The 24,125-nt window shown below is 34.5% G+C and overlaps 5 protein-coding genes across 5 annotated transcripts in view; 3 read left to right on the plus strand and 2 right to left on the minus strand.

Annotated features, from left to right (window-relative positions):
- LOC104713974 (stromal cell-derived factor 2-like protein) overlaps nt 1-1,288 on the plus strand; it is a 5,678-nt gene extending 4,390 nt beyond the window's left edge. Inside the window, exons 4-6 of the mRNA XM_010431202.2 lie at nt 611-660; nt 756-885; nt 1,025-1,288. Coding sequence (XP_010429504.1) covers nt 611-660; nt 756-885; nt 1,025-1,111 — 267 coding nt within the window. The 3' untranslated portion in view covers nt 1,112-1,288. The remainder of the gene's footprint in view (nt 1-610; nt 661-755; nt 886-1,024) is intronic.
- On the plus strand, nt 6,560-8,443 carry LOC104713975. Its single transcript, XM_019230280.1, has 5 exons — nt 6,560-6,798; nt 7,022-7,084; nt 7,162-7,887; nt 8,063-8,146; nt 8,355-8,443. Exons 1-5 carry the CDS (start codon nt 6,607-6,609, stop codon nt 8,397-8,399), a joined length of 1,110 nt encoding a protein of 369 aa, XP_019085825.1. The 5' UTR covers nt 6,560-6,606; the 3' UTR covers nt 8,400-8,443.
- On the plus strand, nt 9,137-10,100 carry LOC109126500 (uncharacterized mitochondrial protein AtMg00810-like). Its single transcript, XM_019230105.1, has 3 exons — nt 9,137-9,152; nt 9,299-9,554; nt 9,704-10,100. Exons 1-3 carry the CDS (start codon nt 9,137-9,139, stop codon nt 10,098-10,100), a joined length of 669 nt encoding a protein of 222 aa, XP_019085650.1.
- On the minus strand, nt 13,921-15,796 carry LOC104713976 (U-box domain-containing protein 4-like). The gene is made up of 2 exons (XM_010431204.1): nt 15,164-15,796; nt 13,921-14,884 (listed from the first exon to the last, which is right to left on the minus strand). Exons 1-2 carry the CDS (start codon nt 15,712-15,714, stop codon nt 14,020-14,022), a joined length of 1,416 nt encoding a protein of 471 aa, XP_010429506.1. The 5' UTR covers nt 15,715-15,796; the 3' UTR covers nt 13,921-14,019.
- Nucleotides 17,511-22,067, minus strand: LOC104713977 (chaperone protein ClpB4, mitochondrial). The gene is made up of 9 exons (XM_010431205.2): nt 21,617-22,067; nt 21,063-21,519; nt 20,737-20,932; nt 20,592-20,646; nt 20,364-20,514; nt 19,770-20,078; nt 19,411-19,676; nt 18,249-19,178; nt 17,511-18,007 (listed from the first exon to the last, which is right to left on the minus strand). Exons 1-9 carry the CDS (start codon nt 21,875-21,877, stop codon nt 17,720-17,722), a joined length of 2,913 nt encoding a protein of 970 aa, XP_010429507.1. The 5' UTR covers nt 21,878-22,067; the 3' UTR covers nt 17,511-17,719.

Here is a 24,125-nt window from a genome sequence, read left to right on the forward strand (position 1 = left end):
TATGGTGGAGTAATTGATTTGATGAATCATCTTGTTATGGATTATTTGTTTTACAGATTGTTAAACCAGTGCCTGGGACTACAGAAAAACAAGGTGATGCTGTCAAGACTGGGGCAACCATTAGATTGCAGCACATGAAGACCAGAAAATGGCTCCACAGTCACCTGCATGCATCCCCAATCTCAGGGAACTTAGAGGTTAGTATTGTCTTCCGTTTAAAGTTTTTGTACTCCCTGATCCACTAAGCTTAGATGTAAAAGAAGTATCTGGAGTTGTTAAAGCATTTAGACTCGAGAGACTGGTAGGTTTAGGAAATCAATATAGAGAGCTAGTTAGTAGTAAGAGGACGTTTACTTGCGTGTCTATTGTCTTTATCAATTGTGAAGTACTATACTGATTTCAATTTGTAGTTGTATTTTCCTTCTTGCTAAGCTTAGATGTAAAAGAACTATCTGGAGTTTTTAAAGCATTTAGACTCGAGAGGGTCTAGGAAATCGAGCTAGTAGTAAGAGCACGTTTACTTGTTGTGTGTCTGTCAATTGTGAAGTACTATACTGATTTCAATTGGTGGTTGCATTCTCGTTCTTGCTAACCCATTTTCATGGTGCAGGTTAGCTGTTTTGGAGATGATACAAATTCCGATACGGGGGATCACTGGAAGTAATAATCCTAAAAGCAACTTTATATTCTCAACTAATGTTTAGTCTAATCCATATCCACCGCAGAAACTCACGCACTTTACCATCTGCTTGTAGGCTTATAATCGAAGGAAGCGGGAAGACATGGAAACAGGACCAAAGAGTCCGTCTTCAACACATAGACACTAGTGGCTACCTCCATAGCCATGACAAGAAGTACCAACGTATAGCCGGTGGTCAGCAAGAGGTAAACTATATATCTTATCTAACCCCGTGATCTCTTCTGGTTTAGTCTTCACAGAAATTATTGGCAATGTCTTTAAAACTCATGATTAGATAGATATTCAACAAGCTTTAACATCTGATTCGGTTCTTCGGGAACACAGGTCTGCGGAATTCGGGAGAAGCGGGCGGATAACGTTTGGTTGGCAGCAGAAGGAGTCTACCTTCCTGTTAACGAGAGCAGCAAGTAAAGGTGAAGAGAGCAATAACTTCTCTCGAGGACTTTGAATCTCATATTTTTACTATCTAAACTCATAAACAAGAAAATAGAGATATATTTGCTAATTTTCGATTGAGAATACTTTTAGTCGCACGGATATATATTGTTTTGGTAGATATTTTGCATTTAACTCGCTTTTGTTCTATCACCCAGAGAGACACCATCTCAATTTGTCCAACAGAATCTGCTAAACATATAGTTGTCTTAAGAAGTAAGAAGCCATCAGCATTACATTTGAGACCCAGTTGCTACGCAGCTGGTGGAATAGGATCTATATCCCTTGGATGATCAATAGCCAATTTCCACGTTAAAGACTTGTTCTCTACAATCTTTAAAAGCTATCGCGAATCTAATTATTGTTACTAACTTTTCATAAAAAAAAGATACTAAATGATCCAAAGAAAGCTCAACTGGAATTATGGATTCACTTCACCATCTGTAAACCTTTCTACTGATAAAATTTGTCAAAGAGCCAATGTTTGAAACGCTAGGATAATAACGTTTCTTCTTCTTCTTCTCATCCTTGCTTAGAACATCTGTTACTACAATTTTTATTTTTACTACGAGATTATTATCTTGAATTCATCGCTAAACATGGTGACAAAGCGACACATGTAAAGTGTTCAGTTTTGAGGGATATTGTAGTATTCAAGAGTGAGGCTGTAACTACGACAATCTTGGGAGTGAGATGTCTCTCAATCGGATCTTAGAAGGATTTTATCTCTTTTACTAGGCTAGGTTGGATTTGGATAAGGAGGATGGGGAGCCGAATCATCATGGGAACGAAGAGTCTACAATGAAGCTTATCTCATATTAGCTGGTTTTTTTTTTTCAGAGTTGTTTGAATCTTTTTCACATTCTTGTAAATCTTGCTTATTGAATTCTAAAGCCGATTGTTTTATATTGATGATCCTTGCCTCCTTGGAAACAAGAGTACCAAACGTCTAGTGTTTTGGATTCTTCAACTTTCGAATGAAACAACCAATATATAGATCTATGATACAATCGTAGAGGTTTTTCCTCCCTTCATATGACATATCCTAATTTGCGTTATATCAAGCTTAAACAAAATTAAAGGAGCATCGGTACTGCTTTTATTTGTTACAAGTTCAACAAAATTACTAAGCTCGACTCTTAAAGAAATATTTTACCTATTGTTAGAACTTACATTGTTTTCTATTGGTTTGATGTTACCAATTTTATACTATGTGACTTACCTGGACGGGATCAACTCGTGATTAGAAGACGAGTGGCCTAGGCTAGTGACTTCTATTGCACATTAAGGAAAGGTGCTATGCTTATGGTCTTCCCAAGAGGAAGAGTCTACGTCATTATTTGTGGCAGAGTTGGTTTACCTTTGCGCAGTCTCTATTTTTTTAAATAAAAAAGAAAAAAAAGTGTAATTGTGTATAGTATATCTATTAAATAAATACTTGTATAAACACTGGTGTTATTGGAATAATTTTAAGTTAACAATATAGGGGTGTTTATCTATTTGGGCCTTTGTGCCACCAGAAATTTCAAATTGGACATTTTTGTTTGTCCTTCTAGAATTAAGTTTTTTCGTTTGGTGAAATGACGAGTATACCCTCATTCCTCTGAAAACTTGATTACCACTCTCTCTTTCGCCTCCGCCGACTCAATAAACATCTCCACCACCAACATCATCTCCTCTCATAAATCCAACAGATTCAATTTAATTTGTCTGAATAAAGGAATCTAAACCCCAAAAAGATAGTGTATAGTGAACCCAAGAGCTCTAATTTTAGACATTGATTGAATCAATTAAGAACTATTTTTATCTCAATTTTTTGATGTTATTGTTTACAAAGTAAATCAAAACCTCCAATTCATCTTCAAATCTAAACCAAATGTGAAAACTACAATGTTTGTGATTGACAATTCATCACCATCATAGTCGTCGTTCATATGTAGAGATCTCACCACCATAAAAATAATCATTATCACCAGATCTCATCATCGATTCATCATCACTATTTGATTTGAAATGTATTTCCGGAGGAAATCGAGATTCGTCATCTCCTCATATTGCATAAAGAAAGAGAGAGAGAGAGAAAGAGAAAAAAAGAGAGAGAGAAAGAGAATTGCAATAGAACAAAGGCTGGGAAAAAACTATATTCTCTAAAGATTTTTTGGTGTGGGCAAAGCTACAAAAGATGATCTTCTTTCTGTATTAGCTCAAGATCTGAATTTTTTTGTCTAATGTTGGGTGAGGCGAGAGAGACGAAATGACGAAGCGAGAGAGAAACATGATTTGCTTTTTTGTGAGCAGGGTAGTTTCGTCATTTCATTAAAAAAATAGAAATATATAATCATGGACAAAAAAAATCCTAATTATACAATACTCTTCAAAATAAATGCTTATCTCTTAATTAACTCTAACAATATAATACATATGTGACATTGTTTTTTTCCTTCAAAGCTAAAGCTACTTTCTTTTTTCTTGGGTGACAGCTAATTAAAACTACTTCATTTGTATTTTTTTTTTTTTTACTGAACTGTTTTATTGAATGAATGGTTGATACATGTCTACATAAGCTGAAGATAACATAAATAGGGATTAGTCCATACACAACTAATTCTTCACCACTCAATTTTTACTATTTTTGTACAGCTCACCTCTCCAAATACATTGTAATAACACTATATGTTTCCTATTAAATTATATTGCTTTTATTGCTATGTAGGAATTAATTAAAATTTCCTCTAAATATTATTTATTAATTTCAAATTCTTCCTTTTTAACCTCTTTTTCTTTCTTTCTTTATGTCTATATCTTAAAGTGAAATGACTAGATTCATAAAAAAAGTGAAATTATTAAATACAGATATCTAGTATTCATTTGTGGATAAAATATAGTATTCTATATATGTAAAAAAATCTAGTGTTATATATAATAAAGCACAGTGAGGATTGATAAAACCAGTTTAAAGAAGAGAGGCACACAAAACCAATAAGAAAAACATATACTCGAGAAATTTGCTTTTTTTATTTTTTATTTTATCAACAAAATATTAGTTCAAACGAGCCAGTTGAGTGAAAAAAGAATTTTGGTTCTTTTGTTGTGATACGAGTAGTTTGATTTTGTAATACGAAGCCGAAACACATACTCAAGCATTGGTCTCGAAGGATAAGGATCAGGAGGATCAGGTACAATAATATGAGTTTTTTTTTTCTTTTCTTTGTACAAAGTTTTAGTCTAATTTTCTTATCGGTAAATTTTGTGTTTTTGCTAATTTGAAGATTCAATATATCTTTTGGGGTAACTATGATTGTTTTTTTTTTCTGGGGATTCCATCTGAGGCTGTATGAATTATTTATACATTCATCTGTTGTGATATGAAGTGTGTTTTTCATTTTCCTAATGATAAAAAAAAAAATTAGATATACTTATGTCAAATGGGTCTAATGACTGTGGGCTAGACCAGTCCAAATTATAATGGTTCGTTTATGATCACGCCCAAAATCGAAACAAATTATATAGGCTTAAAACAAACTTAGTCTGCAAACAATTGGGCAAACTCATTTAGACATGGGCCGTCTAATAAATATAAAAAATAAGGGTTTATTTTTTTGAATTAGGGAGATTTTTTTGAAAAATACTTAGGTTCACCCCTAGGGGTGAACCTCTCCGTTCACATCCTCTTCTCTCAGCCAATCAGAATCTTCCATCTAATATTTTTTATTTTAAAATTAAATTTAAATTAAATTAAAAAGCAAGAAAACAAATTCTGTATACTTTTAATTAAGGAAAGTTAAATATTGGCTTGGTTTAGATTTTTAAATTTAGAATAAAATTATGTCGGTTTGGATTTACAAATGAAGTGGTTAGGGTTTAGATTTTACAATTAAAACGAAATTATATGTCGGTTTGGGTTTACAAATGAGATGATTAGGGTTTAGATTTTATAAGTAGAACGAAATTATATATCGGTTTGGGTTCACAAATGAGATGGTTAGGGTTTAGATTTTATATATGTCGGTTTGGGTTTATTAAAGTGCGGTTTAAATTTTTTCATTTTATAATAATGTATACAGATTTTATTGCCTTATTTTGTTAGGGGGTGAATGGAGAGGTTCACCCTTAGGGGTGAACCCAAGTATTGTTCGATTTTTTTTACCCTTTATTTATTTTTCTCAAAAATGAGATTTTTTCTTTACTTCCTTTTTCTTAAAAAAAAAAGTAGAATAAAATTTATAGGTTTATTTTTCTTCTAAACAAATAATTTAACGTGTAGATAATTAAAAATTTCAAATGGTATAAAATATGTAAAAGTTAGAACCGTAAACACAAACTATGATTTAAATTCTAATTATGAAGTATTTAAGTTGTTGAAAAAAAAGTATTTAAGTTATGTATGAACTTATAAGTATGAAATTTAGTTTGATTTTGGATCAAAATACTTAAAAATAAGTATAACTAGCGACGATCGAGTTATGTTTGAGTGTTTTGGTTATACTTAAAAATACCCGCCACACATGGATAACTAAATTTCATATTTGTTAAAAATAAGCTTACTTGTCTCGTCCTGTTACCTCGCTATAAAGTAGCAAGCTAGCGACGAGTTATGTTTGAGTGTTTGGTTCACTCTTGTATTACGCTAGCTTGAACTCTTAATTCAAATTATAACCTTATTATTAGTGCATCATACAAAGAGAGAAGTTTTGTCCAAAAACAATATATATATATATATATATATATTAATATATACAAAGAAGTTTGAGTGAGTCCTTTTTAGTTGTCTGGGCCATTCAAGTTTAGGTTGGTTTTTTTATTAGTGTTTAGAAATACCTGAGATATGATTATGAAAGATGTTTTTCATTTTTCCAATGATATGAAACGTATTTATATATATTTGTTACTATACATATCACATAGTAACAACTAGTTTTGTACACATAGTTTTTATAATTGAAAAAAGAAGCCATTATGAAATACCAAATATTCGTTAAAATTTTATTTACTTGCCTCGTCCCATTACCCGCTAATTAAAGTGGCCAACTAACAAGGTATTTACAAGTTACTTTTGAATTAATTGATTCGCTTGTTATACGTTTGAAGTCTAATTGATCAGGTTGTAAGTTGTAACATTATTATTAGTTTAATGTGTATATAAAGTATGATTGGGTTCTTTTGAAGTTTTCTTGTCCATTCAAGTTTAGGTTGCATACTTGATTATAAAAATACCTTAGATATATAATGGTATTTAGATGATTAGAACTCTAGTTTCTCTATTTATTTTCTTACTATTCTAATTAATCATATATCTATAAAGATTGTGTTATGTTGATATCTCAAGTTACTCTACCATTCGTATAGTATCTCTTATATACTATACAATCATTTTGATGTCAACTCTATTTTTCTTTTCTTGTTATCTTCAATTGTAGGGTGAAAAAAGAATTTGTAGGTTATATAAATCAAAGTTAAGCTCAAATTTCAACATGACCCGCAAGGAAAAGGATCAGGGGAAGCGGAAGAATGATTGCGAGGATGAGAAAAAGAAAACAGAGCTAGAGTGGAAACATGAGGACTGTGCGCAGCCACTCGGCGATGTGAGTAAGATAACTGGCGAGAGACAAAAGAAAAAAAATCATTTCAAGGCATTCAAGTTTCATGACAAACATTATAAGCTGGTGAGTTTAAGATATTTTAAGCGAATTTAAAATATATTATTATTAAATTTAATTTCTAATTAATGATATTAGTTCTCTAAATCAATATAAATATATAAATTAATTAAAAATTAGAAATATAGGTGTATTAGTAAAGAATGAGACAAATTCTTTTTTGTTTGTTTCGTTTGTGAAACTTTTTCAACTGCATTACCATTTAGATTATATATTCTTTCCCCTATAGGAGGATTCAGTGCTATTGGTTTCAGAGGACCCAGACCGCAAGCCCTATATTGCCATCATAAAGGTTAGTAATATATATGTATATGCTGATATGTTTTTCAGTTTTTATCTTGTCATTTAATAAAATTGTTTGTTGGACAGGATATTTATATACCAAACAAAGAAAAATATGTGAAGCTTGAGGTACAGTGGTTTTATCGTCCGGAAGATGTAGATAAAAAATCTATTGGAAATTGGGAATCCAAAGGTACAAGAAGCATATTCTACAGTTTTCATCGCGATGAGGTATTTGCTGAATCTGTGGAACACAAGTGTATTGTGAATTTCGTGCCAGAGGATAAGCAAATTCCAAACCGTAGAGAGCATCCTGGCTTCATCGTGCAAGAGGTTTATGATATTGTGAAGAAAAAGCTAAGGAAGCTTAGTGATGATGACTTTGACGTGCATCAAAAGCAAGAAATTGATCATCTTGTGGCAGAGACGGTTTTAAGAGTTGGTGCTCTTCCTGACATTGGGGAGGAAAACCAAACTACTAAGACTTCAAGTTGTAAAGGATCTGTCCGGAAAAGGTATAGCAGAAAAGCTGAGACAACAAGTCCTAAAACCAGACTGAAATGTAAGTCGATCTTGGAGGATTTTGAATTGTTAACTGGTAATTTGGATCGCGACAAGACATTAGATGAGCTTCTGAAAGCATTTAAGCACAAGTGTCGTACAACAAAGAAACATGATGGTAAATCTGATTATTACTGGCCAGATGATGTTGTTCCGGTTGTTCGAGCTCTTGAGCAGGTTTTGCATGATTCTTTTGGAGAAGATATGTCGAAGCATAAACAAAAGTTGGAGATTCTGACCGATGAACTCAAGGTTAGTTTTATTCTCCTCCATTTTTTTTGTGTGTTCTATGTTTTTTTTTTGTCAATGCATGTGGTCATGAAATTTAAAAATAAATCATTCTAAAATATGAAATTTGTTTGTCTTTTATTTTCTTTATTTATTTCACTTTTAAGTTAACTGTGTGATTTTTATTGCTTGTCTGCAGATATCACGAGTGCTAGCTTGGCGAATTTTAGGTGGCGAATTAAAACTTAATCAAGTTATAACGATGACGCAGTATGAGCTAAAGGTAATCTAATCTCCTTCATTCACAAATTTTTTCACGGTTTTCTTAACAACATAATCTATATTTTATGTTGAACCAACAACACTAAACATGAAAATGTTTTACTAGCTCGTAAACTGGTTCATTATTAGTCACATCTTAAGTGATATATTTTGATATCGTAGAGTGATTCTGATGAGCTTTTCTTTTTTGCTTGTTTTTCCGGGACTAGCGTGGTTTCACTTTTGATGAAATAACGGTCGACCTTGATGAGTAAAAACTGAAGAAAGATGCTCCAGTCTACCTCCAAAAGTGTTGGGCACAAAGGTTTTCTCAAAGATTAAAGAAGAAACTAAACCTTCAAATAATATATTTAATGATATCTTGCTCTCTTTAAAAAAAAAAAAAAAAAAAAAAATCTTAATTGCTAGAGAGTTTCTTTCCTAAATTTTGTTTTTCTTTTCAAGATCATGAAACTTTATGTCATGACTTATTATGTAAAACTTAAGCTGAACTATATTTAATATTTTCTAGTCATACATTTTACATGTGTGACATGTATTTAGATGAACTATGAATCAAAAGTCATATCTGCCATTGTTTTTATTCTCCGATAATTTGTTTTGATACAATAGGGCATAGAAGAGTTTCTGTCCCAACACTATTTTTTTAAAACCTTTGACGCCTTTATGAAGAATACGAGAGGAGAGAGGATCATAAACCAAATGGGTGACAAAATTAAGTTTGGTAAAAAAGCAATTAAATATTGGGAGGATTTAACGAGTGTACGTATTGTGGAAACAGGGGCGGACCAAGCATAAAATATTAACGGGGCATAGGGGTATCGAACCCTTAACCTCATGGTATTTTTGAACTAGTCTAAAGCCATTTTGCCATTTCAATAACCATGTTTAGTGTAAATTTTTTTTGTATTTTAACAGTTACTGGTGGCAGTTGCCACCACAATCCACAACGTGGGTCTGCCACTGTGTGGAAATAATATAAATAAAGTACATGATTCGAACTCCCGGTATGTTCTTTTGACCACCAAAACCAACTATTGATGAACCAAATAGTATCATCTCTGCTATAAAGCATCCAGGGTGGAACAGAGCAGTCATGTATGATATTGGAAGAATTCATTGAATACATGGTCTTTGGTTGAACTTACTGCAGATATGAACATCTTGTCTTTTAAGTGGGTCTTCAAGACTAAACTCAAGCCAGACGGCACAGTAGACAAACTAAAAACACGTCTTGTAGCCAAAGTATTTGAACAAAAAGAAGGGATTGACTACTTCGAAACATTCAACCAAGTGGCTCGAACAGCAATGATACGTCTAGTTCTTGATACGACTACTAACTGTGAATGGCATGTCAAACAACTTGATGTGTCCAATGCTTTCTTTCATGGTGAGCTTCAAGAACCAATGTTTATGTATCAACCCTCAGACTTTGTTGACACATAAAATAAGACCATGTGTGTCGTCTCACTAAAGCTCTCTACAGATTGAAACACGCGCCAAGAGGCTGGTTTGAAACTTTCAGCAACTTTCTGATTGATTTTGGTTTTGACTGCAGCAAATCTGTTCCCTCAATGTTTGTCTGCCATCACAATCAGGAGACCCTTGTTCTACTCTTCTATGTCGACAACAAACTACTCATTGGAAGTGATAGTTCCTTACTGGATCAACTTCTTCAAGCATTAAACAACCGCTTCTCTATGAAAGATGTTGGCCCTCCAAGTTACTTTTCTGGAATAGAATTTGAGTCTTACAAGAATGTGCAGTTTCTACATCAAGCGGCATATGCATCAGACATTCTTCATCAAGCAGGCATGTCAGAATGCAACCCCATGCCAACCCCTTTGCCAAAACACCTTGAGAAGCTCGATAACACACCGTTTGTTGAGCCAACATATTTCAGAAGTCTAGCCGGCAAGCTCCAATACTTGACAATCACAAGACCAGACCTTTAGTATGCAGTGAACTTTATTTGTTAGAGGATGCATGCCCTAACAAACTCTGATTTCACTCTCCTCAAACGGATTCTCAGGATATCAAAGGAACCCTCAACTTTGGTTGACCAATACAAAAACACAAGAATCCAGTTCTCTCTGCTTTTTGTGATAATGATTATGCGGGATGCAAAGATACAAAGCGTTCTACTACTGGTTTCTGTATCTCACTTGGATCAACTTTAATTTCTTGGTATGCAAAAAGGCAATCCACAGTATCCAACTCATCAACAGAATCAGAATACAGAGCTTTGTCTATTGTGGCTAAAGAACTAACCTGGATCATATCTCTCCTTCGTGACATTGGCATTTCTCAACATCAGCCTACTCGAGTGTTCAGTGACAACATGTCTGCTGTCTACCTATTGATCGGCTAATTCAGCACTTCACAATCGAACTAAACACTTCGATAAAGATTTTCACTACATAAGAGAATGCATGACTCTAGGATTAATTGAAACTCATCACATCCTAACTACACTCCAGCTAGCAGATATTTTCACAAAAACGTTACCTCGGCCTTCTCTTTTTTATTTTCGCAGCAAGTTAGTGTGTCTGCTTCACCTATCACACCCACGCCAAATTTAAAGGAGAATGTAGAGGATAATCCACCAAAGCCCAAGCCCAAGACTAAGAATTACAAGGAACAAGCCCAACAACAACACAAGATGGTGAAAACAGAGGAGCGTACACACCCACCCTTCTCCCATGGAAACAATCTCAAGCTTCTGGAATCCTCATCCAATAACTGATCAAGCACAGTTGTCGTTTAAGGATAAGGTTGGTTTAGGATTCTAGATTGTTTTGTAATTGATGTCAAAGATGTGAAAAACTCTAATTATCCAAGTTAAAAAAAATATATTTTTCACAAAGCTTCTCTCCAAGTTTTCTAAGTCCATTCAACTATTTCATTGTTAGCTAGGGAGACATTGCTTGTTTTTTTCTTTTATTTTAGAGTACACGATAGGTCTCCTCCAGTCAGGTAATCGATTTCAATCACCTAAAGCCAAGCTTGTTTGGTTGATCATCCCCAGATTTGCTCGGTCTTGGGCTTTACTTGTTTCTCGTGGGTTAGTTGCTTCGGACTATATAAGGGTTAGTTGCTTCGGACTATATATGGGTTTTCCTCTTTTTTATCTCAAGGAAGTGTTTATTTTGACGTGTTGTCTGATTTAGGATAGTATTCGATTAACCTCCACCTTTGTCGGTTCAATCTTTGACTTTAGTCTCCTTCCATCACTTTTTAAGGTTAGAAGAATAATAGGTTTTCTCCCGAAGATTTTTTTCTAATAAAGCTAACCTCTTGTGGCCTGTGGGGATGTAATTAAACTCCGTAATTTAGACTATCATCGTTTGTTGTTTTCTATGTTCGACGTAATCATTTTAGTTGGGTTATTTCTTCGTGGTTTCCTCTATCATTGATCTCATATGTTTTCTGTTGTATTTCCTCTAGTGGAACGCTATAATTCTGCGAGCATTGTTCTCCTCGTGGTTTCAAGATATTCATTTTCGGCTTTAGTAATTCATCATGTGTTTCCCGTGAATCAATTATATTTTTCGGAAAATTCTTATTTTCCATCAATTTTGTATGTTAAGATCGGTATAAAAAAAAATTAGGCAAAGTATAGAGGTTGTCGGTTCGAGTAATGTTTAAAAGAGAACCACAATAATGTTCTTCTCTCTAATCTAAGATGATGTATGAACCTAGCTAGGACCAGAACATCTTAACTATTAAAAAAAATATATTCTCTTATCAAAATTAGTAGGATTTGTTTATGTATTGTTTGTTGTATAATTTTTTTTTACCAGTTATGTAATTTTATTATTTAATAGAAATTGTCAGTTTTGCTATTTTGTAGAATTTCATTCTTAAGAATAAATCTTTCACGTGGGGCCCCCTTCCCTTACCATTATGTAGGCCGGTCCATGACCATATATAATATTGTTACGTAAAATAGGAATGATTTAATGCAACAACCAGATTGTTGGCTGATCCACACCGACCTGATCAGATGTATCCTCTTCTATTATTTCATCAGTGGGATTTTATTTTTAACACATAAAAAAAAAAAAAAGTAACAATATAATTGAGAGATGTATTTACATACTTACACGTAATCGTCTTTACACTTGGTTCACATCGTCCTTGTCTCGTTTATATTGATCATCCATCAATAATATATAACCTACACGAATCATAAAGGCTGCATCAGGTATGCCAATACTGAATAGGAAATTGCACTTTTAAATTGCCACATCAACTGATTTAACATTATCTAAAAAATTAAGTTTAAAATTTTGTAAAAAATTAAAACGATTCAGTCAACTTTGATTCAAAAATAAATTGAGAGTTTTTTGCTCATAAATTGAGCCAACGGTCATAGATGCCACTTGCCATGTTAAAGTTATATGAAGAGCTCTCGAAAAATAAGGTTGGGAGCCCAATGAGAATGGTGTACCATCTTATATTTAAGTGCCAACACATTTTGAATCGCACCGTCTAAAATTTCTCGTCACCAATCGAATCCATAGTAACATAAGCACATAACCATATAATGTCCATGCCTATACACTTACTCAAGTAACAGTCGTGTCCGTGAAGTAAATATATATATTTCTATCGTTTGTCTTTGTCGTATACACTTAAACTATAAAGTTAATAAATATGCACGTCTCCTTCAAAATATTCCATATTACTAACACTGTCTCCATCACACACACACACACAAAGTTGTCCATGTGATCTAAGAAGATACTATGATTTTTACACATTAAGGAAGGAAACTTCAAAGTATATTATATAACTGTATAGTAGTATATAACTCGTATTAGATTTCATACTTTTTTTTTTCACTGAAAATTTTCATTATATCATACAAAATGGAATACAACGGTGGGATACGTTTTTGAAATCCTAAAGCCGGAGGAAAACCGAGATATCTCCGGAAGCTTAAGCCCGATACTCGAGAAACATAAATTACAACACAAAAGCCAAAAGAGAAACTCTCAAAATCATCAAAGAAACCGGAAGATAACATAAGTTGCGGGCGTACATTCTCAAGAGTCGATGTCGAAAAAATCCACAGACATTTAGGTTTCATACTACCACATCATAAATAAAATTGATCAAAGTGATGTAAACAATTGAGACGTACGTCACGTGGCTTCCTTCTTACCACAAATAAGTACAGTCGAAGTATTCAATTCGACAATTCCAAACTCTACTTAAAATAATAAACCGTACCAGCGTTAGGATCGCAATGACAACATTCAATAAAACCCCTTTAAATCATTATCCAAAACATAAAACAAAAATACTACATTTGAATCAACGTACAAATTTTGGCGTTTTCCAAAATTTGTCTTTTACGTTAAACAACGTACGAAAATGGTTGTCGGTTCTTCGCAAATCCCACGAGTGTGCAACGAACATTGGTATCAGAAAAGTCTTAATATTTTAAAGGACACTATTATCAGCACGATCCACGAGTGGACCAATGCATGCTTAATACAAAAAAGAAACTATATAATATCTTTGGTGGACAATATTGTAACTTGCGTTAAAAATGACAGTAAGAAAATATAAAAACTTACTTGGTGAATGTGAAGATCCCAATCACACTGTACCATTACCCCTCACCTTCCTCAGAATTACAATCGATGCTACCGTAGTGTGACTAACCTAACCTTGGTTATAAAGTTAACTACTATTTATGGCTCTATCCTAATTCCAATCCAGAATATTAAGAACTTATAATTGATAACATTTTCAATTCAGAAATGGTAATAAAATTTCGCTTTTCCTAATAGAAACTTTTATTGGACAATGATTAACGATGATTCGATAATAGATTACACATTTTTCTTTTTGTTTTTGGATTCAAAAAGTTAAACTCTTTGAGAAATGTTGTGAAGTAACAAAGTCATGAGGTAAATGAGCTCTCTTCACAATCCTCGTCATGTTGCTCTGTAAACTCTGTTGCACCAACTGCTTCACTGCTTTTCTCTCATCACTCATCCTAATCTCATGACCTCTCTCTCTACCCAATGAAGACGAAGAAGAAGAAGATATTCCATAGATCGGAGCTGAGACTTGCTTCCCTTTGTCCACCACTCTCAAACACTCTAGTACCCTCGAGGCTCGCTTTTGCGCCAATGGGCTTCCCACAAGTGTTAGTTCAAGCAATGAAGATTCAATACCCGCTTCGATCATCGCTCTCCGATCTCCATACCCTTTGTGAGCCATTAACATGAGAATATAAATCGCTTTCTCTTGACATTTTACTGAATCATTCCAGTTCAATACATCGACCAATATGGGAAACGCTTCAACCACATCCCCTATCGCTTTCCTTCCTTCAGGTACTGATACCACATTGGTTAAGATTGCAAGAATCCTCTCACTAACTTCCATATCTCCCAACGTGTTCAAAAGAAAAGGAACCAGATCGGTTTCGAGGATGAATGGAACGTTTTGGTGATGGATTGAGAGGTTGTAAAGCGCTCGAAGAGCATCTTCTCTAGCTTGTCTTGAACTACTTGTTTCCTCAAAGTTTTTCAACGTTTTCACTAGGAAAACAATTGCACCTGACGAACCAATGATCGGTTTGTTTGAATCCAACGCGCTTAACCCTAGAAAATTAGCGACAATAGCCTCAAAAACCGCTTGATTCCGTGGCTTAGACGACTCAATTATCTTCAACATTTTGTGAACAGCACCTGCTTTAACAATGGCTGCTTTGTTCCTGTATATGTCATTGAAACAAATGATTGAATTATTAAATGCTTTCAAAATTATTCTTGGCTTAAGAAAAAAAAAAACATATAACAGAAACAGATCAAACTCCTAAAAAAGCAAAGAAAGTGACATCTCTCTAAATAAAAACAATTAAATTTTCACCTAAAAGAAGCAAACCAACAACAACAACCAAAAATCATTCATAACTAATAAACCAAAAAAAAAAACTGAGAAATGTTCTGAAAATTAAAGAATTAGAAACATGCAATGCAATGAGAAGACTCACGCATCGTTGCCGATTCCAAGATTTAGAAGAGAGTAAAGCGAAGAGATTTGAGCATCTTCGATTAGTGAATCATCGTCGATCATACTAACCAACGGAGGAATCGCACCGAGCATAGCAAGTGTCACTCTCACTTCACTATCATCTTTTGCTAACAACCTAACCTCACTCGCCGCCGCTACTTTCTTCTCCGCCTCTGCCTCCGCAGCTTGTAAATCTTTAACAACACGTTTCAGAACCTCTAACGTTTCTTCCTTCTTCTTTGTCTCGACACCACTTTCAATCACTGCTAAGTTCAACAGATCGCAGAGCTTCTCTGTTTTCTTTGCTAAATCTTCTCCGATCGTTGTTGTCGATTTCGAACCGTCTTCTTCTTCTTCTTCTCGGAGTTCACGTTGGTAACGAGAGCTACCGCCGCAGCTAAGAGCGTCGAAGATTATTCTACGGAATGACGATCCGGAGAAAGTGTTAACGGATGAGGAAGAGGAAGAAGAAGCGGAGGGAATGCGGTGGAGGATGAGAGGATCTACATTGTTCCGGTGACACTTCGCCATTATCGCCGATCAGTTCTATAGAGCAGAGAGAGAGAGAGAGAGAGAGAGAGTTTGCTCTGTTTTATATTTGTTTGTTTTTTAGTTGGAGGCGAAAACAGAGGAAGTATATGATATTAAAGAGATTTGGTATATTAGTAGTTGTAACAGATTATTTTGCGATTTAGAATTTTTTGCACATTTAAGTTTGTATTTTATTTTTAGAAAAAGAGAAATGACAACGGTACAATACATATAATATTGTCATGAGAGATGTTGAAAGTTACTATTAATTAAATTAAATTAATTTGGAGAGACTTGAGTTTGATTATGCTTTACCGCAACACAAAATCGTTTCAGAATTTGTTTGATGAAATTAATTAATAAAAAATGTAAATGAAGATAGTTTTTATCACTTTGAGCTATTAATAGTTTTTATACAGTATATTGTAAATGTAGACTATTTGCTTTTTCCTAGTTGAGTTATCATTCTTTTAGTATTAGATTTGTATTGTTAATTATAAATTTTAAAATAATACTGTATATGATTTAATGATGTATTATATATATGTTTCCAACATGTATCCGCTTCCTAAATTTTTTATAAAAACAGTTTTCATATTTCCAAATGCTTCGTTTTCAGTTTCACATACATGTTTCGTCTGTTTCTTTAAACCATATGTTTTTTCACTCATATCTATTTACCAACCATGAATTTGTTTCAAGACTTGAAAATTGCAAATTTTTAAAAACGACCAATCCAAAATTAGGCATAAGTTATAATTAGTTGCTCAAAAGATAAAAATTGAGGCTCATACTAAAAAAGTGGTTTGAGTAACCTTTACAGGGCTAAGAAAGTAAAATAGAGAGCTGCAAAAGAAAAATGTGGCAAGTACAAAGAGATGACTCCAGAGTGTAAGGATTAAGGAAGTCCTTGACCAAGTAAATTTTCACCTAAGAGAGATGTTGTGCTCTCATACTAGCTACATAAAGTTAAGCCATAGACTGCTTGGCAAGCTGAGTAAGTGTTAAATCTGATATTTTAGTCTGAGTTCCATGCAGCCTCTCGAGACAAAGTTGCTGAAGTTGAGGCGAATATTCTTGTGCTCAAAAGCGAAATGACTGATAATTTCCAGGTATACTTAGTTTATCTCTTGTTGTATAAGTTCTATGCACCTTTTCCCAACAAATAAGAGTTTTATTTTTGCACCTTTTGGTTTTGGTGAAGTACTACTCCCACATAAGGGTCATAAAAGACTTTGTTAAAAAAAAAAACAAAAAGGATCATAAAAGATAGATACTAGATACAGTGTATATAACCAAAACCTATAGAAAAAAATAATATAGGAGGAAAATATATATATATACTTCTAAAATTTCGAAATTGTTGGCTCATTTCAAAATTTTGAGAGTATAGTTTTGAAAGAAAGAAAAAAATGATAACTAAAATTCAATTGTTATTGTTTACAGTGGATGTACCAGGTTGTTTCCCCTCATTACAAGACATGACTGACATTTCAAAAGTAACTAACTAATAAATATGCTAATGCGTCACTAGTGAGAATACTAAGTACTTGACTAAACATGAGACAAAAGAATTAATAAGAAAAACTATAGAGATAAACAAATACTTCATTGTCGGAAGCTAATTAAGAGAAGGATCCGATTCAATTCTGGCGACAAGAGAACGTGGTTAATTTTTTTTTTAATTATTCTAAATCACAGCGTTTGATTTGGTAAGATTTGCAAGTTTAATCTCCTTAATTGAAAAACAGATCTGGAACAAACTCTATAATACACGTACCACATTGGTACGTACGTACGTCCTATTAAACGCTTCATAAATGATCTTAACACCCCATTATTCACCGCTCCAAGTTAATAATTTCAAATGCTAATGTCGGTGTGTGTTCCCATTTACTTTGTCGGCAAGAAGATACTAAAAACATAACAATCCGAACCTGTTAGAAGTACGAATCTATAAAGGATAGAACAAAAGAGTTTTCAAACGCTAACCCGTACAGTCTAATTAAGCGGCCATTTCTTCAGTTGTATCATTACTCTCGACCTTCTTGATAACCAATTTGTTGTTACTAGCCAAGAGGTCAACATCGACAAGAACTGTGTCTTCTTCCGCGAAATCTCCTTTTAAAACCCCAACGGCAATCTCATTCTCTACCATCTGTTGAATCATTCTCTTGACAGGCCTCGCACCATAGTTCGGGTCAAAGCCAAGCTGAGCCAGGAGATCCACTGCCTCTTGTGTATACTGAAGATTAATTTTCTTCTGTTCCAACCTATCCTTCACCCGTCTCATCTGCACGTTACACAAATGTTATAAGATACGCTAATGTTATTGGAAAAAATAAATTGGTTAGACTAACACAAAGTGATGATGCTTCCATTTTTTTTGTTATCAAAAGTCAAACTAGTAAGAGAAGTTGATGTTGTAAAATAATGGGTATGAAGTATATGTGCACAAGCTATTAATAAATGGAAGAGTAAAAATTCTGAAAACTAAATATGCAAAACAAAGTGAGTGTAAACGGGGTTGTTACCTGCAACTCTACGATTTTGGAGATTTCATTTGAATCGAGCGGCTGGAAAACTATGTACTCGTCAATTCTGTTCATGAACTCGGGCCTAAAATTCTGTCTTGCTAACTCCACAACTTGTCGCTTCATTATCTCATAAACTGCTTCTTTGCTGTCTTCATTGTTGCCGAGGGTATCAAGTATGTGATGAGATCCTATATTCGACGTCATAATTACAACACAGTTTTTGAAACTTACGGTCCTCCCTTGAGAATCAGTTATTCTTCCATCGTCTAGCAGTTGTAGCAAGATATTGAAGACATCAGGGTGAGCTTTCTCAATCTCATCAAACAGAACCACAGAGTAAGGTCTCCTGCGAACAACTTCAGTTAACTGCCCACCTTCTTCATAACCAACATAGCCAGGTGGTGCACCAACTAGCCGCGAGACTGAGAATTTTTCCATATACTCACTCATATCGATCCTCACTATTGCATTTTCAGTGTTGAAGAGGTATCCGGCTAGAGCCTTGGCAAGCTCAGTTTTACCTACACCTGTTGGACCCATGAACATGAAACTGGCTATTGGGCGGTTAGGATCAGAAAGACCAGCCCTTGAACGCCGGATAGCATCTGCTACTGATTTTACAGCCATGTCTTGACCAACAACTCTCTTGTGGAGTACTTGTTCCAACAAGACCAGCTTTTCTCTCTCTGACTGCTGGAGATTAGATAGTGGAATACCGGTCCACTTGCTCACAATCTCTGCTATGTCAAGATCAGTAACCTCTTCTCGGAGTAGTGACTCTCCAGACTGTCGGAAATTCGTGAGATTCTTCTCAGCTTCTTCTAACTGTCGTTGGAGGGACATAAGTGTTCCATACTTAAGCTCAGCAGCTCGGTTTAGATCATATTCACGTTCAGCAGATTCAATTTCCAGGTTAACTCGATCAATCTGTAAAACATAAAACATGTTATGGACATCAGGGTCGATATAGACCAACATGATTAGCAACCACCACAAGTACTACAACCTCAAAAAGTACTAGTGTACTACACAGAACAAGAAACTGCGAGTGTCTTGTATGATATTGATTTATAAGACGTTAAGCCGAAAAGGCATAAATATGTTATAAGATTTCAAGAATGAACTATACTTGAAAAAAAATAGTGAGCGAAATTTTTACCTCTTCTTTAAACGAACGTATTTTAGTCATGAGCGACTTTTCTTTCTCCCATTGGTCACTAAGTTCAATCTGTTCCTGTTTGAGAATGGACAAATCATTCTCAATCTTCTGTAGCCGTTCTTTAGAAGCTTTATCAGTATCATTTTTAAGAGAAAGCTTTTCCATCTCCAATTTGATCACAGCTCTGTCTATTTCATCTAGTTCAGTTGGTTTAGAAGTGATCTCCATCTTCAGCTTTGCAGCAGCTTCGTCAACAAGATCAATAGCTGAAACAAAGAACGTTTATCTTAGAAAACAATGCTATGGTCGAATTATCCCAAGAAAACTGATAAAAATTCAGGGAAAGTGCGTGTCTATACCTTTGTCCGGCAAAAAGCGTTCAGTGATGTAGCGGTCAGCCAGAACTGCCGCTGAAACAAGTGAACTATCTGATATAGTAACACCATGATGTAACTCGTAACGCTCTCTTAACCCACGGAGAATCGAGATTGTATCTTCAACAGTGGGCTGAACACATAACACTTGTTGAAACCTACGCTCTAGAGCTGGATCTTTCTCTATGTATTTGCGGTATTCGGTCAATGTAGTTGCACCAATGCATCTCAGTTCACCTCGGCCAAGCATTGGTTTCAAGAGGTTGCTCGCATCCATTGCTCCCGCCATAGCTCCTAAACAAGAGATAATATTAGCTAATTCGTTAGTTTCATCTTACCAGTAACAATGTACAAAAGTGATTTAACAGATATGGCAAACAAGAGTAATAATATTAGTAGATCTTTCAAAATCTTAACCATAATTTTCCCTCTCACAGGATATAAAGCCTTTAGATAGAGATCCACCCAACAATGTTAACATGGACGGCACAATACTGTATATGCATACATGTTTTGTGTATAAAAAGTAAAAACAAAACATCAATATTTATAGCATGTTGATAGAATGAGGAAAGGCACCTGCACCAACAACAGTGTGGATCTCATCAATGAACAAGATTGTTTGCCCATTGGAAGCAGTTACTTCCTTCAATACTGCTTTCAACCTTTCTTCAAAATCTCCTCGATATTTGGCACCAGCAAGGAGAGAACCCATGTCGAGAGAAATCAACTAATGAAAACGAAACCAAATCAAACCTGTTAAGATCTTTCTTCAGCATTTCTTACAGAAAACAGTAAACCACTAACCTTTCGATTCATGAGAGGTTCAGGGACGTCTCCTCGCACAATTCGTTGAGCTAACCTGTAAAGGTAAATCTCTTTAGTACAATCGTAACTTTTAGAGACTTTCCAAAAGTAAAGAAAAGCAAGGAATATAATATTAAAGATTTACCCCTCTGCAATAGCAGTTTTCCCAACACCAGGTTCACCAATAATAACAGGATTGTTTTTTGTTCTCCTACATAATATCTGGATACAACGCCGGATTTCATCATCCCGTCCAATGACAGGGTCAAGCTTCCCTCGTCTAGCCATCTCAGTCAAATCATTTCCATACTTTTCAAGTGCTTCATATTTGCTTTCAGGATCTACATTACATGATCAGAGTAAGCAAAAGGCATTAACACAAAAAAAAATAAAAGGACACACCATATAACAAAACATTCAACAAGATCTCAATACCATCTTTTAAAGTGAATGCAACACAAAAAAACTTACTCTGATCAGTAACTCGTTGACTACCGCGGACATCTTTAATAGCATCCTTGAGGGCTTGTTTATCAAGTTTCATGTTCTTGAAAAACTCTTGTCCAAACCTCATATCCGAATAATACGCCAACAGAAGGTGTTCGACCGAGATATAACTATCTAACATCTCTTTCTTATACCTCTTTGCGTTCTCTAATACAACACTAAGAGATGAACCTAGTATCTGACCACTGGTATCACCTGTAACCTTTGGTTGTTTAGATATGAAGTCATCCGTAGCCTGAAGAACAGAGGAGTTGTCGATTCCGGCTTTGGTAAATATCCTCCTAGCCATACCATCTTTTTGCTCAAGAAGAGCTTTCATCAAATGTTCTGATTCCACAATCTGTTGGTTCGAATTACGAGCTGCGTCAAAGGCATTGATAACCCCTTCCCATGCCATCTCCGTATACTCATTTTGACTTGGCTACAAAAAAATAACAACAACACGACAAAAATTAACAATCTTTGTTCCAAAATCGAGGAGCTAATACTGAAATAGAATGAAATCGCCGAGCACGAACCTGAGCTGAGCTGGAGGAGAAGCTTCGAGGAGAAGGGAATTGTAAAGAAAGAGGGAAGAGTCGGGAGTGAGAAGCCGTTGCCTGAGTGACGGAAGAGTTGTTGTTTCCGGCGAGTCCGATGAATGAATTTGGTCGGGGGGAGGTAAAATAGTGAGCAGAGGAAGAGAGAGGGTGAGAACGGAGGAGAAGAGATGGTCTTGAGAGAGTATATTGAGCCTTGATGGCTGAGGAAAGAGACTTGGACAATCTCCTTGACGCCATGTTTGAGGTCAAAATTGAAGGGATTGATGTTTTGGTTTTAGGGTTTTTTTTGTAAGAGGAGAGGAAGCAATTGAAGGGAACCTTTGGAGAAGCTTGGAGAAGAGGCAAAAGGAAGTTTGTAGAAGAAAAGGAATTATTATTACATCGCGAATCTTCGATTCGGTGTGGGTTTTAGGAGTTTGAGGATTTTGGAGTATAAACTGGGTTTCTCTCAGACTAGTAGCTCTTTCCGGTTTAGATTAACATGATCTATTCAAATCTAAATATTTCAAATTCCTTTTGGTTTATAGTTAACCAAGTGTTAACCAATTATTTTGGAATATCCATTCTTGAAAGAGCTTTCAGCTGACTTGCCAAGCCCCACAATTATTTTCAGTTTTTTTTTTAAATTTATAATTATATATTTCTTTTTTGGGAAAATTCCCCAAAAAAACACCAACTATTTAATATTTGTCAGAAAAAAACATGAATTTTTTTCGTTGCCAAAAAATACGCAGACTATTTTTTAGTTAATAAAAAATACACGAACTATTATTTTTTTACAGTTTCTCCTCGTCTCCGTTACGACCGTTAACGGTAATGTAACGGCGTTACTATTTTTGAAAAAAAACACAAACTATTTATTTGTTGCCAGAAAAATACATGAACTTTTTTTTCTTTGCCTCAAAAATACATAATTTTTCATTTCTTATTTTTCCATCAATGTTAGAGATCATAGCTCATAACTTTCTCTGCTCTCTTGAACTTCATACAAGTTTTCACTACTATTTATGATAACTAAATTCAAAAACAAAAATACACAATTAGATTAATCGATTTCCAAATTTCTCAATTAGTATTGTTTTTGCATAAATAAATGGTGAATCTTGTTAGGTTACAAGAGTTGATGTCCCACAAAATGGCTATAATCTATGATCTCGATCAAGTTTGCGTACACCAGCCCATTTGATGATTTACACTGGCTATAAACATCATAAAAGGTACTAAACTAAAGAGATGCATATTTTTTTAAATGTATACAAAAGTCTACAAAGGTGGAGATCTCATAAAATTTTAGAGAAATGTTGATGAAGTTTCAAAATTTGTAAAGTCAGTATAAACCCAAAAACAACACTAATTGAGAAATTTAGAAATTGATTAATCTAATTGTGTATTTTTGTTCTTATTTTTGTTATCCTAAATAGTAATGAAAATTTGAATGAAGTTCAAGAGAGCAGAGAAGGTTATAAGTTATGATCTCTAACATTGTTAATAGAAAAATAAGAAATGGAAAATTATGTATTTTTCAGGCAAAGAAAAAGATGTTCATGTATTTTTCTGGCAACAAAGAAATAGTTTGTGTTTTTTTCTAGAATTTTTTTCAAAAATAGTAATGCCGTTACAATACTGTTAACGGTCGAAACGGAGACGAGGAGAAACTGGAAAAAATAAATAGTTCGTGTATTTTTTATCAACTAAAAAATAGTCTGCGTATTTTTCTGACAACAAAAAAAGTTCATGTTNGAAAAAAGTTCATGTTTTTTTCTGGCAAATATTAAATAGTTGGTGTTTTTTTTGGGAATTTTCCCTTTCCTTTTTCCAAATACTTTTAACTCTACTATTTTCAGACAATGTAACTTCATAATTTTTCTTTGCAAATACTTTAATTCATATATTCTCTATGTCCCATTATATACGAGTGTTTGGCTAAACTAGCAAAATAAATATTTTAATTATTACTAAAAATTAAACCTATCGAAAATACATAGTAGACTTCAAATAATCAAAAACTATTAAGCGACATAGAGTCTGTTCGTTAAGTTACCGCAGCAACCACATCTTGCGACTGAAAAAATAAAAGTTGTCGGAGTTTCAGTTCTGGTGTCGATCGATGCACATGCCCTAGCGTCAATTCTAGACGCCGTCATCGACTGCAACTTATCTTTCAAGGCTATCACCCGTCCAAGAACATCACACTAGCCAACACAAGACCGTAGGAAACACGAAAAGCACATAAACAAGGAATCAATCCACCAAATCACAGAAAAACACAGAAAACTCAGAGATCTCATGTTATCTGGTTATGCACACTCCCTTTTACAAAGAAGGTTATGACTCGAAAATGTGACTACCTATCATTGTTTTTGGATTTCAGGTTAAAGCAAAACACCAAAACCAAAGTATAGTTTTATAGATTCTTAATTTATGTTTAATATTTTTTTAAGGGCTATAATATTGTTGGGCGATGAAGTTTTTGTATCTTCGCCTC

This window comes from Camelina sativa, chromosome 9 (genome assembly GCF_000633955.1).
Source record: "Camelina sativa cultivar DH55 chromosome 9, Cs, whole genome shotgun sequence".
Lineage (NCBI taxonomy): Eukaryota > Viridiplantae > Streptophyta > Magnoliopsida > Brassicales > Brassicaceae > Camelina > Camelina sativa.

What these genes read in the sequence shown, in the direction of transcription:
- LOC104713975 (XM_019230280.1), top strand. Translation starts at nt 6,607, where the DNA reads ATGACCCGCAAGGAAAAGGATCAGGGGAAGCGGAAGAATGATTGCGAG. An exon ending in ATGACAAACATTATAAGCTG is followed by an intron (nt 6,799 to 7,021) that starts GTGAGTTTAAGA and finishes TTTCCCCTATAG; the next exon opens with GAGGATTCAGTGCTATTGGT. An exon ending in CCTATATTGCCATCATAAAG is followed by an intron (nt 7,085 to 7,161) that starts GTTAGTAATATA and finishes TTTGTTGGACAG; the next exon opens with GATATTTATATACCAAACAA.
- LOC104713976 (XM_010431204.1), bottom strand. Translation starts at nt 15,714, where the DNA reads ATGGCGAAGTGTCACCGGAACAATGTAGATCCTCTCATCCTCCACCGC. An exon ending in CTTGGAATCGGCAACGATGC is followed by an intron (nt 14,885 to 15,163) that starts GTGAGTCTTCTC and finishes TGACATATACAG; the next exon opens with GAACAAAGCAGCCATTGTTA.
- LOC109126500 (XM_019230105.1), top strand. An exon ending in GGTGAGCTTCAAGAACCAAT is followed by an intron (nt 9,555 to 9,703) that starts GTTTATGTATCA and finishes TTTTGACTGCAG; the next exon opens with CAAATCTGTTCCCTCAATGT.
- LOC104713977 (XM_010431205.2), bottom strand. Translation starts at nt 21,877, where the DNA reads ATGGCGTCAAGGAGATTGTCCAAGTCTCTTTCCTCAGCCATCAAGGCT. An exon ending in TCTCCTCCAGCTCAGCTCAG is followed by an intron (nt 21,520 to 21,616) that starts GTTCGTGCTCGG and finishes ATTTTTTTGTAG; the next exon opens with CCAAGTCAAAATGAGTATAC. An exon ending in CCACACTGTTGTTGGTGCAG is followed by an intron (nt 20,079 to 20,363) that starts GTGCCTTTCCTC and finishes TCTCTTGTTTAG; the next exon opens with GAGCTATGGCGGGAGCAATG.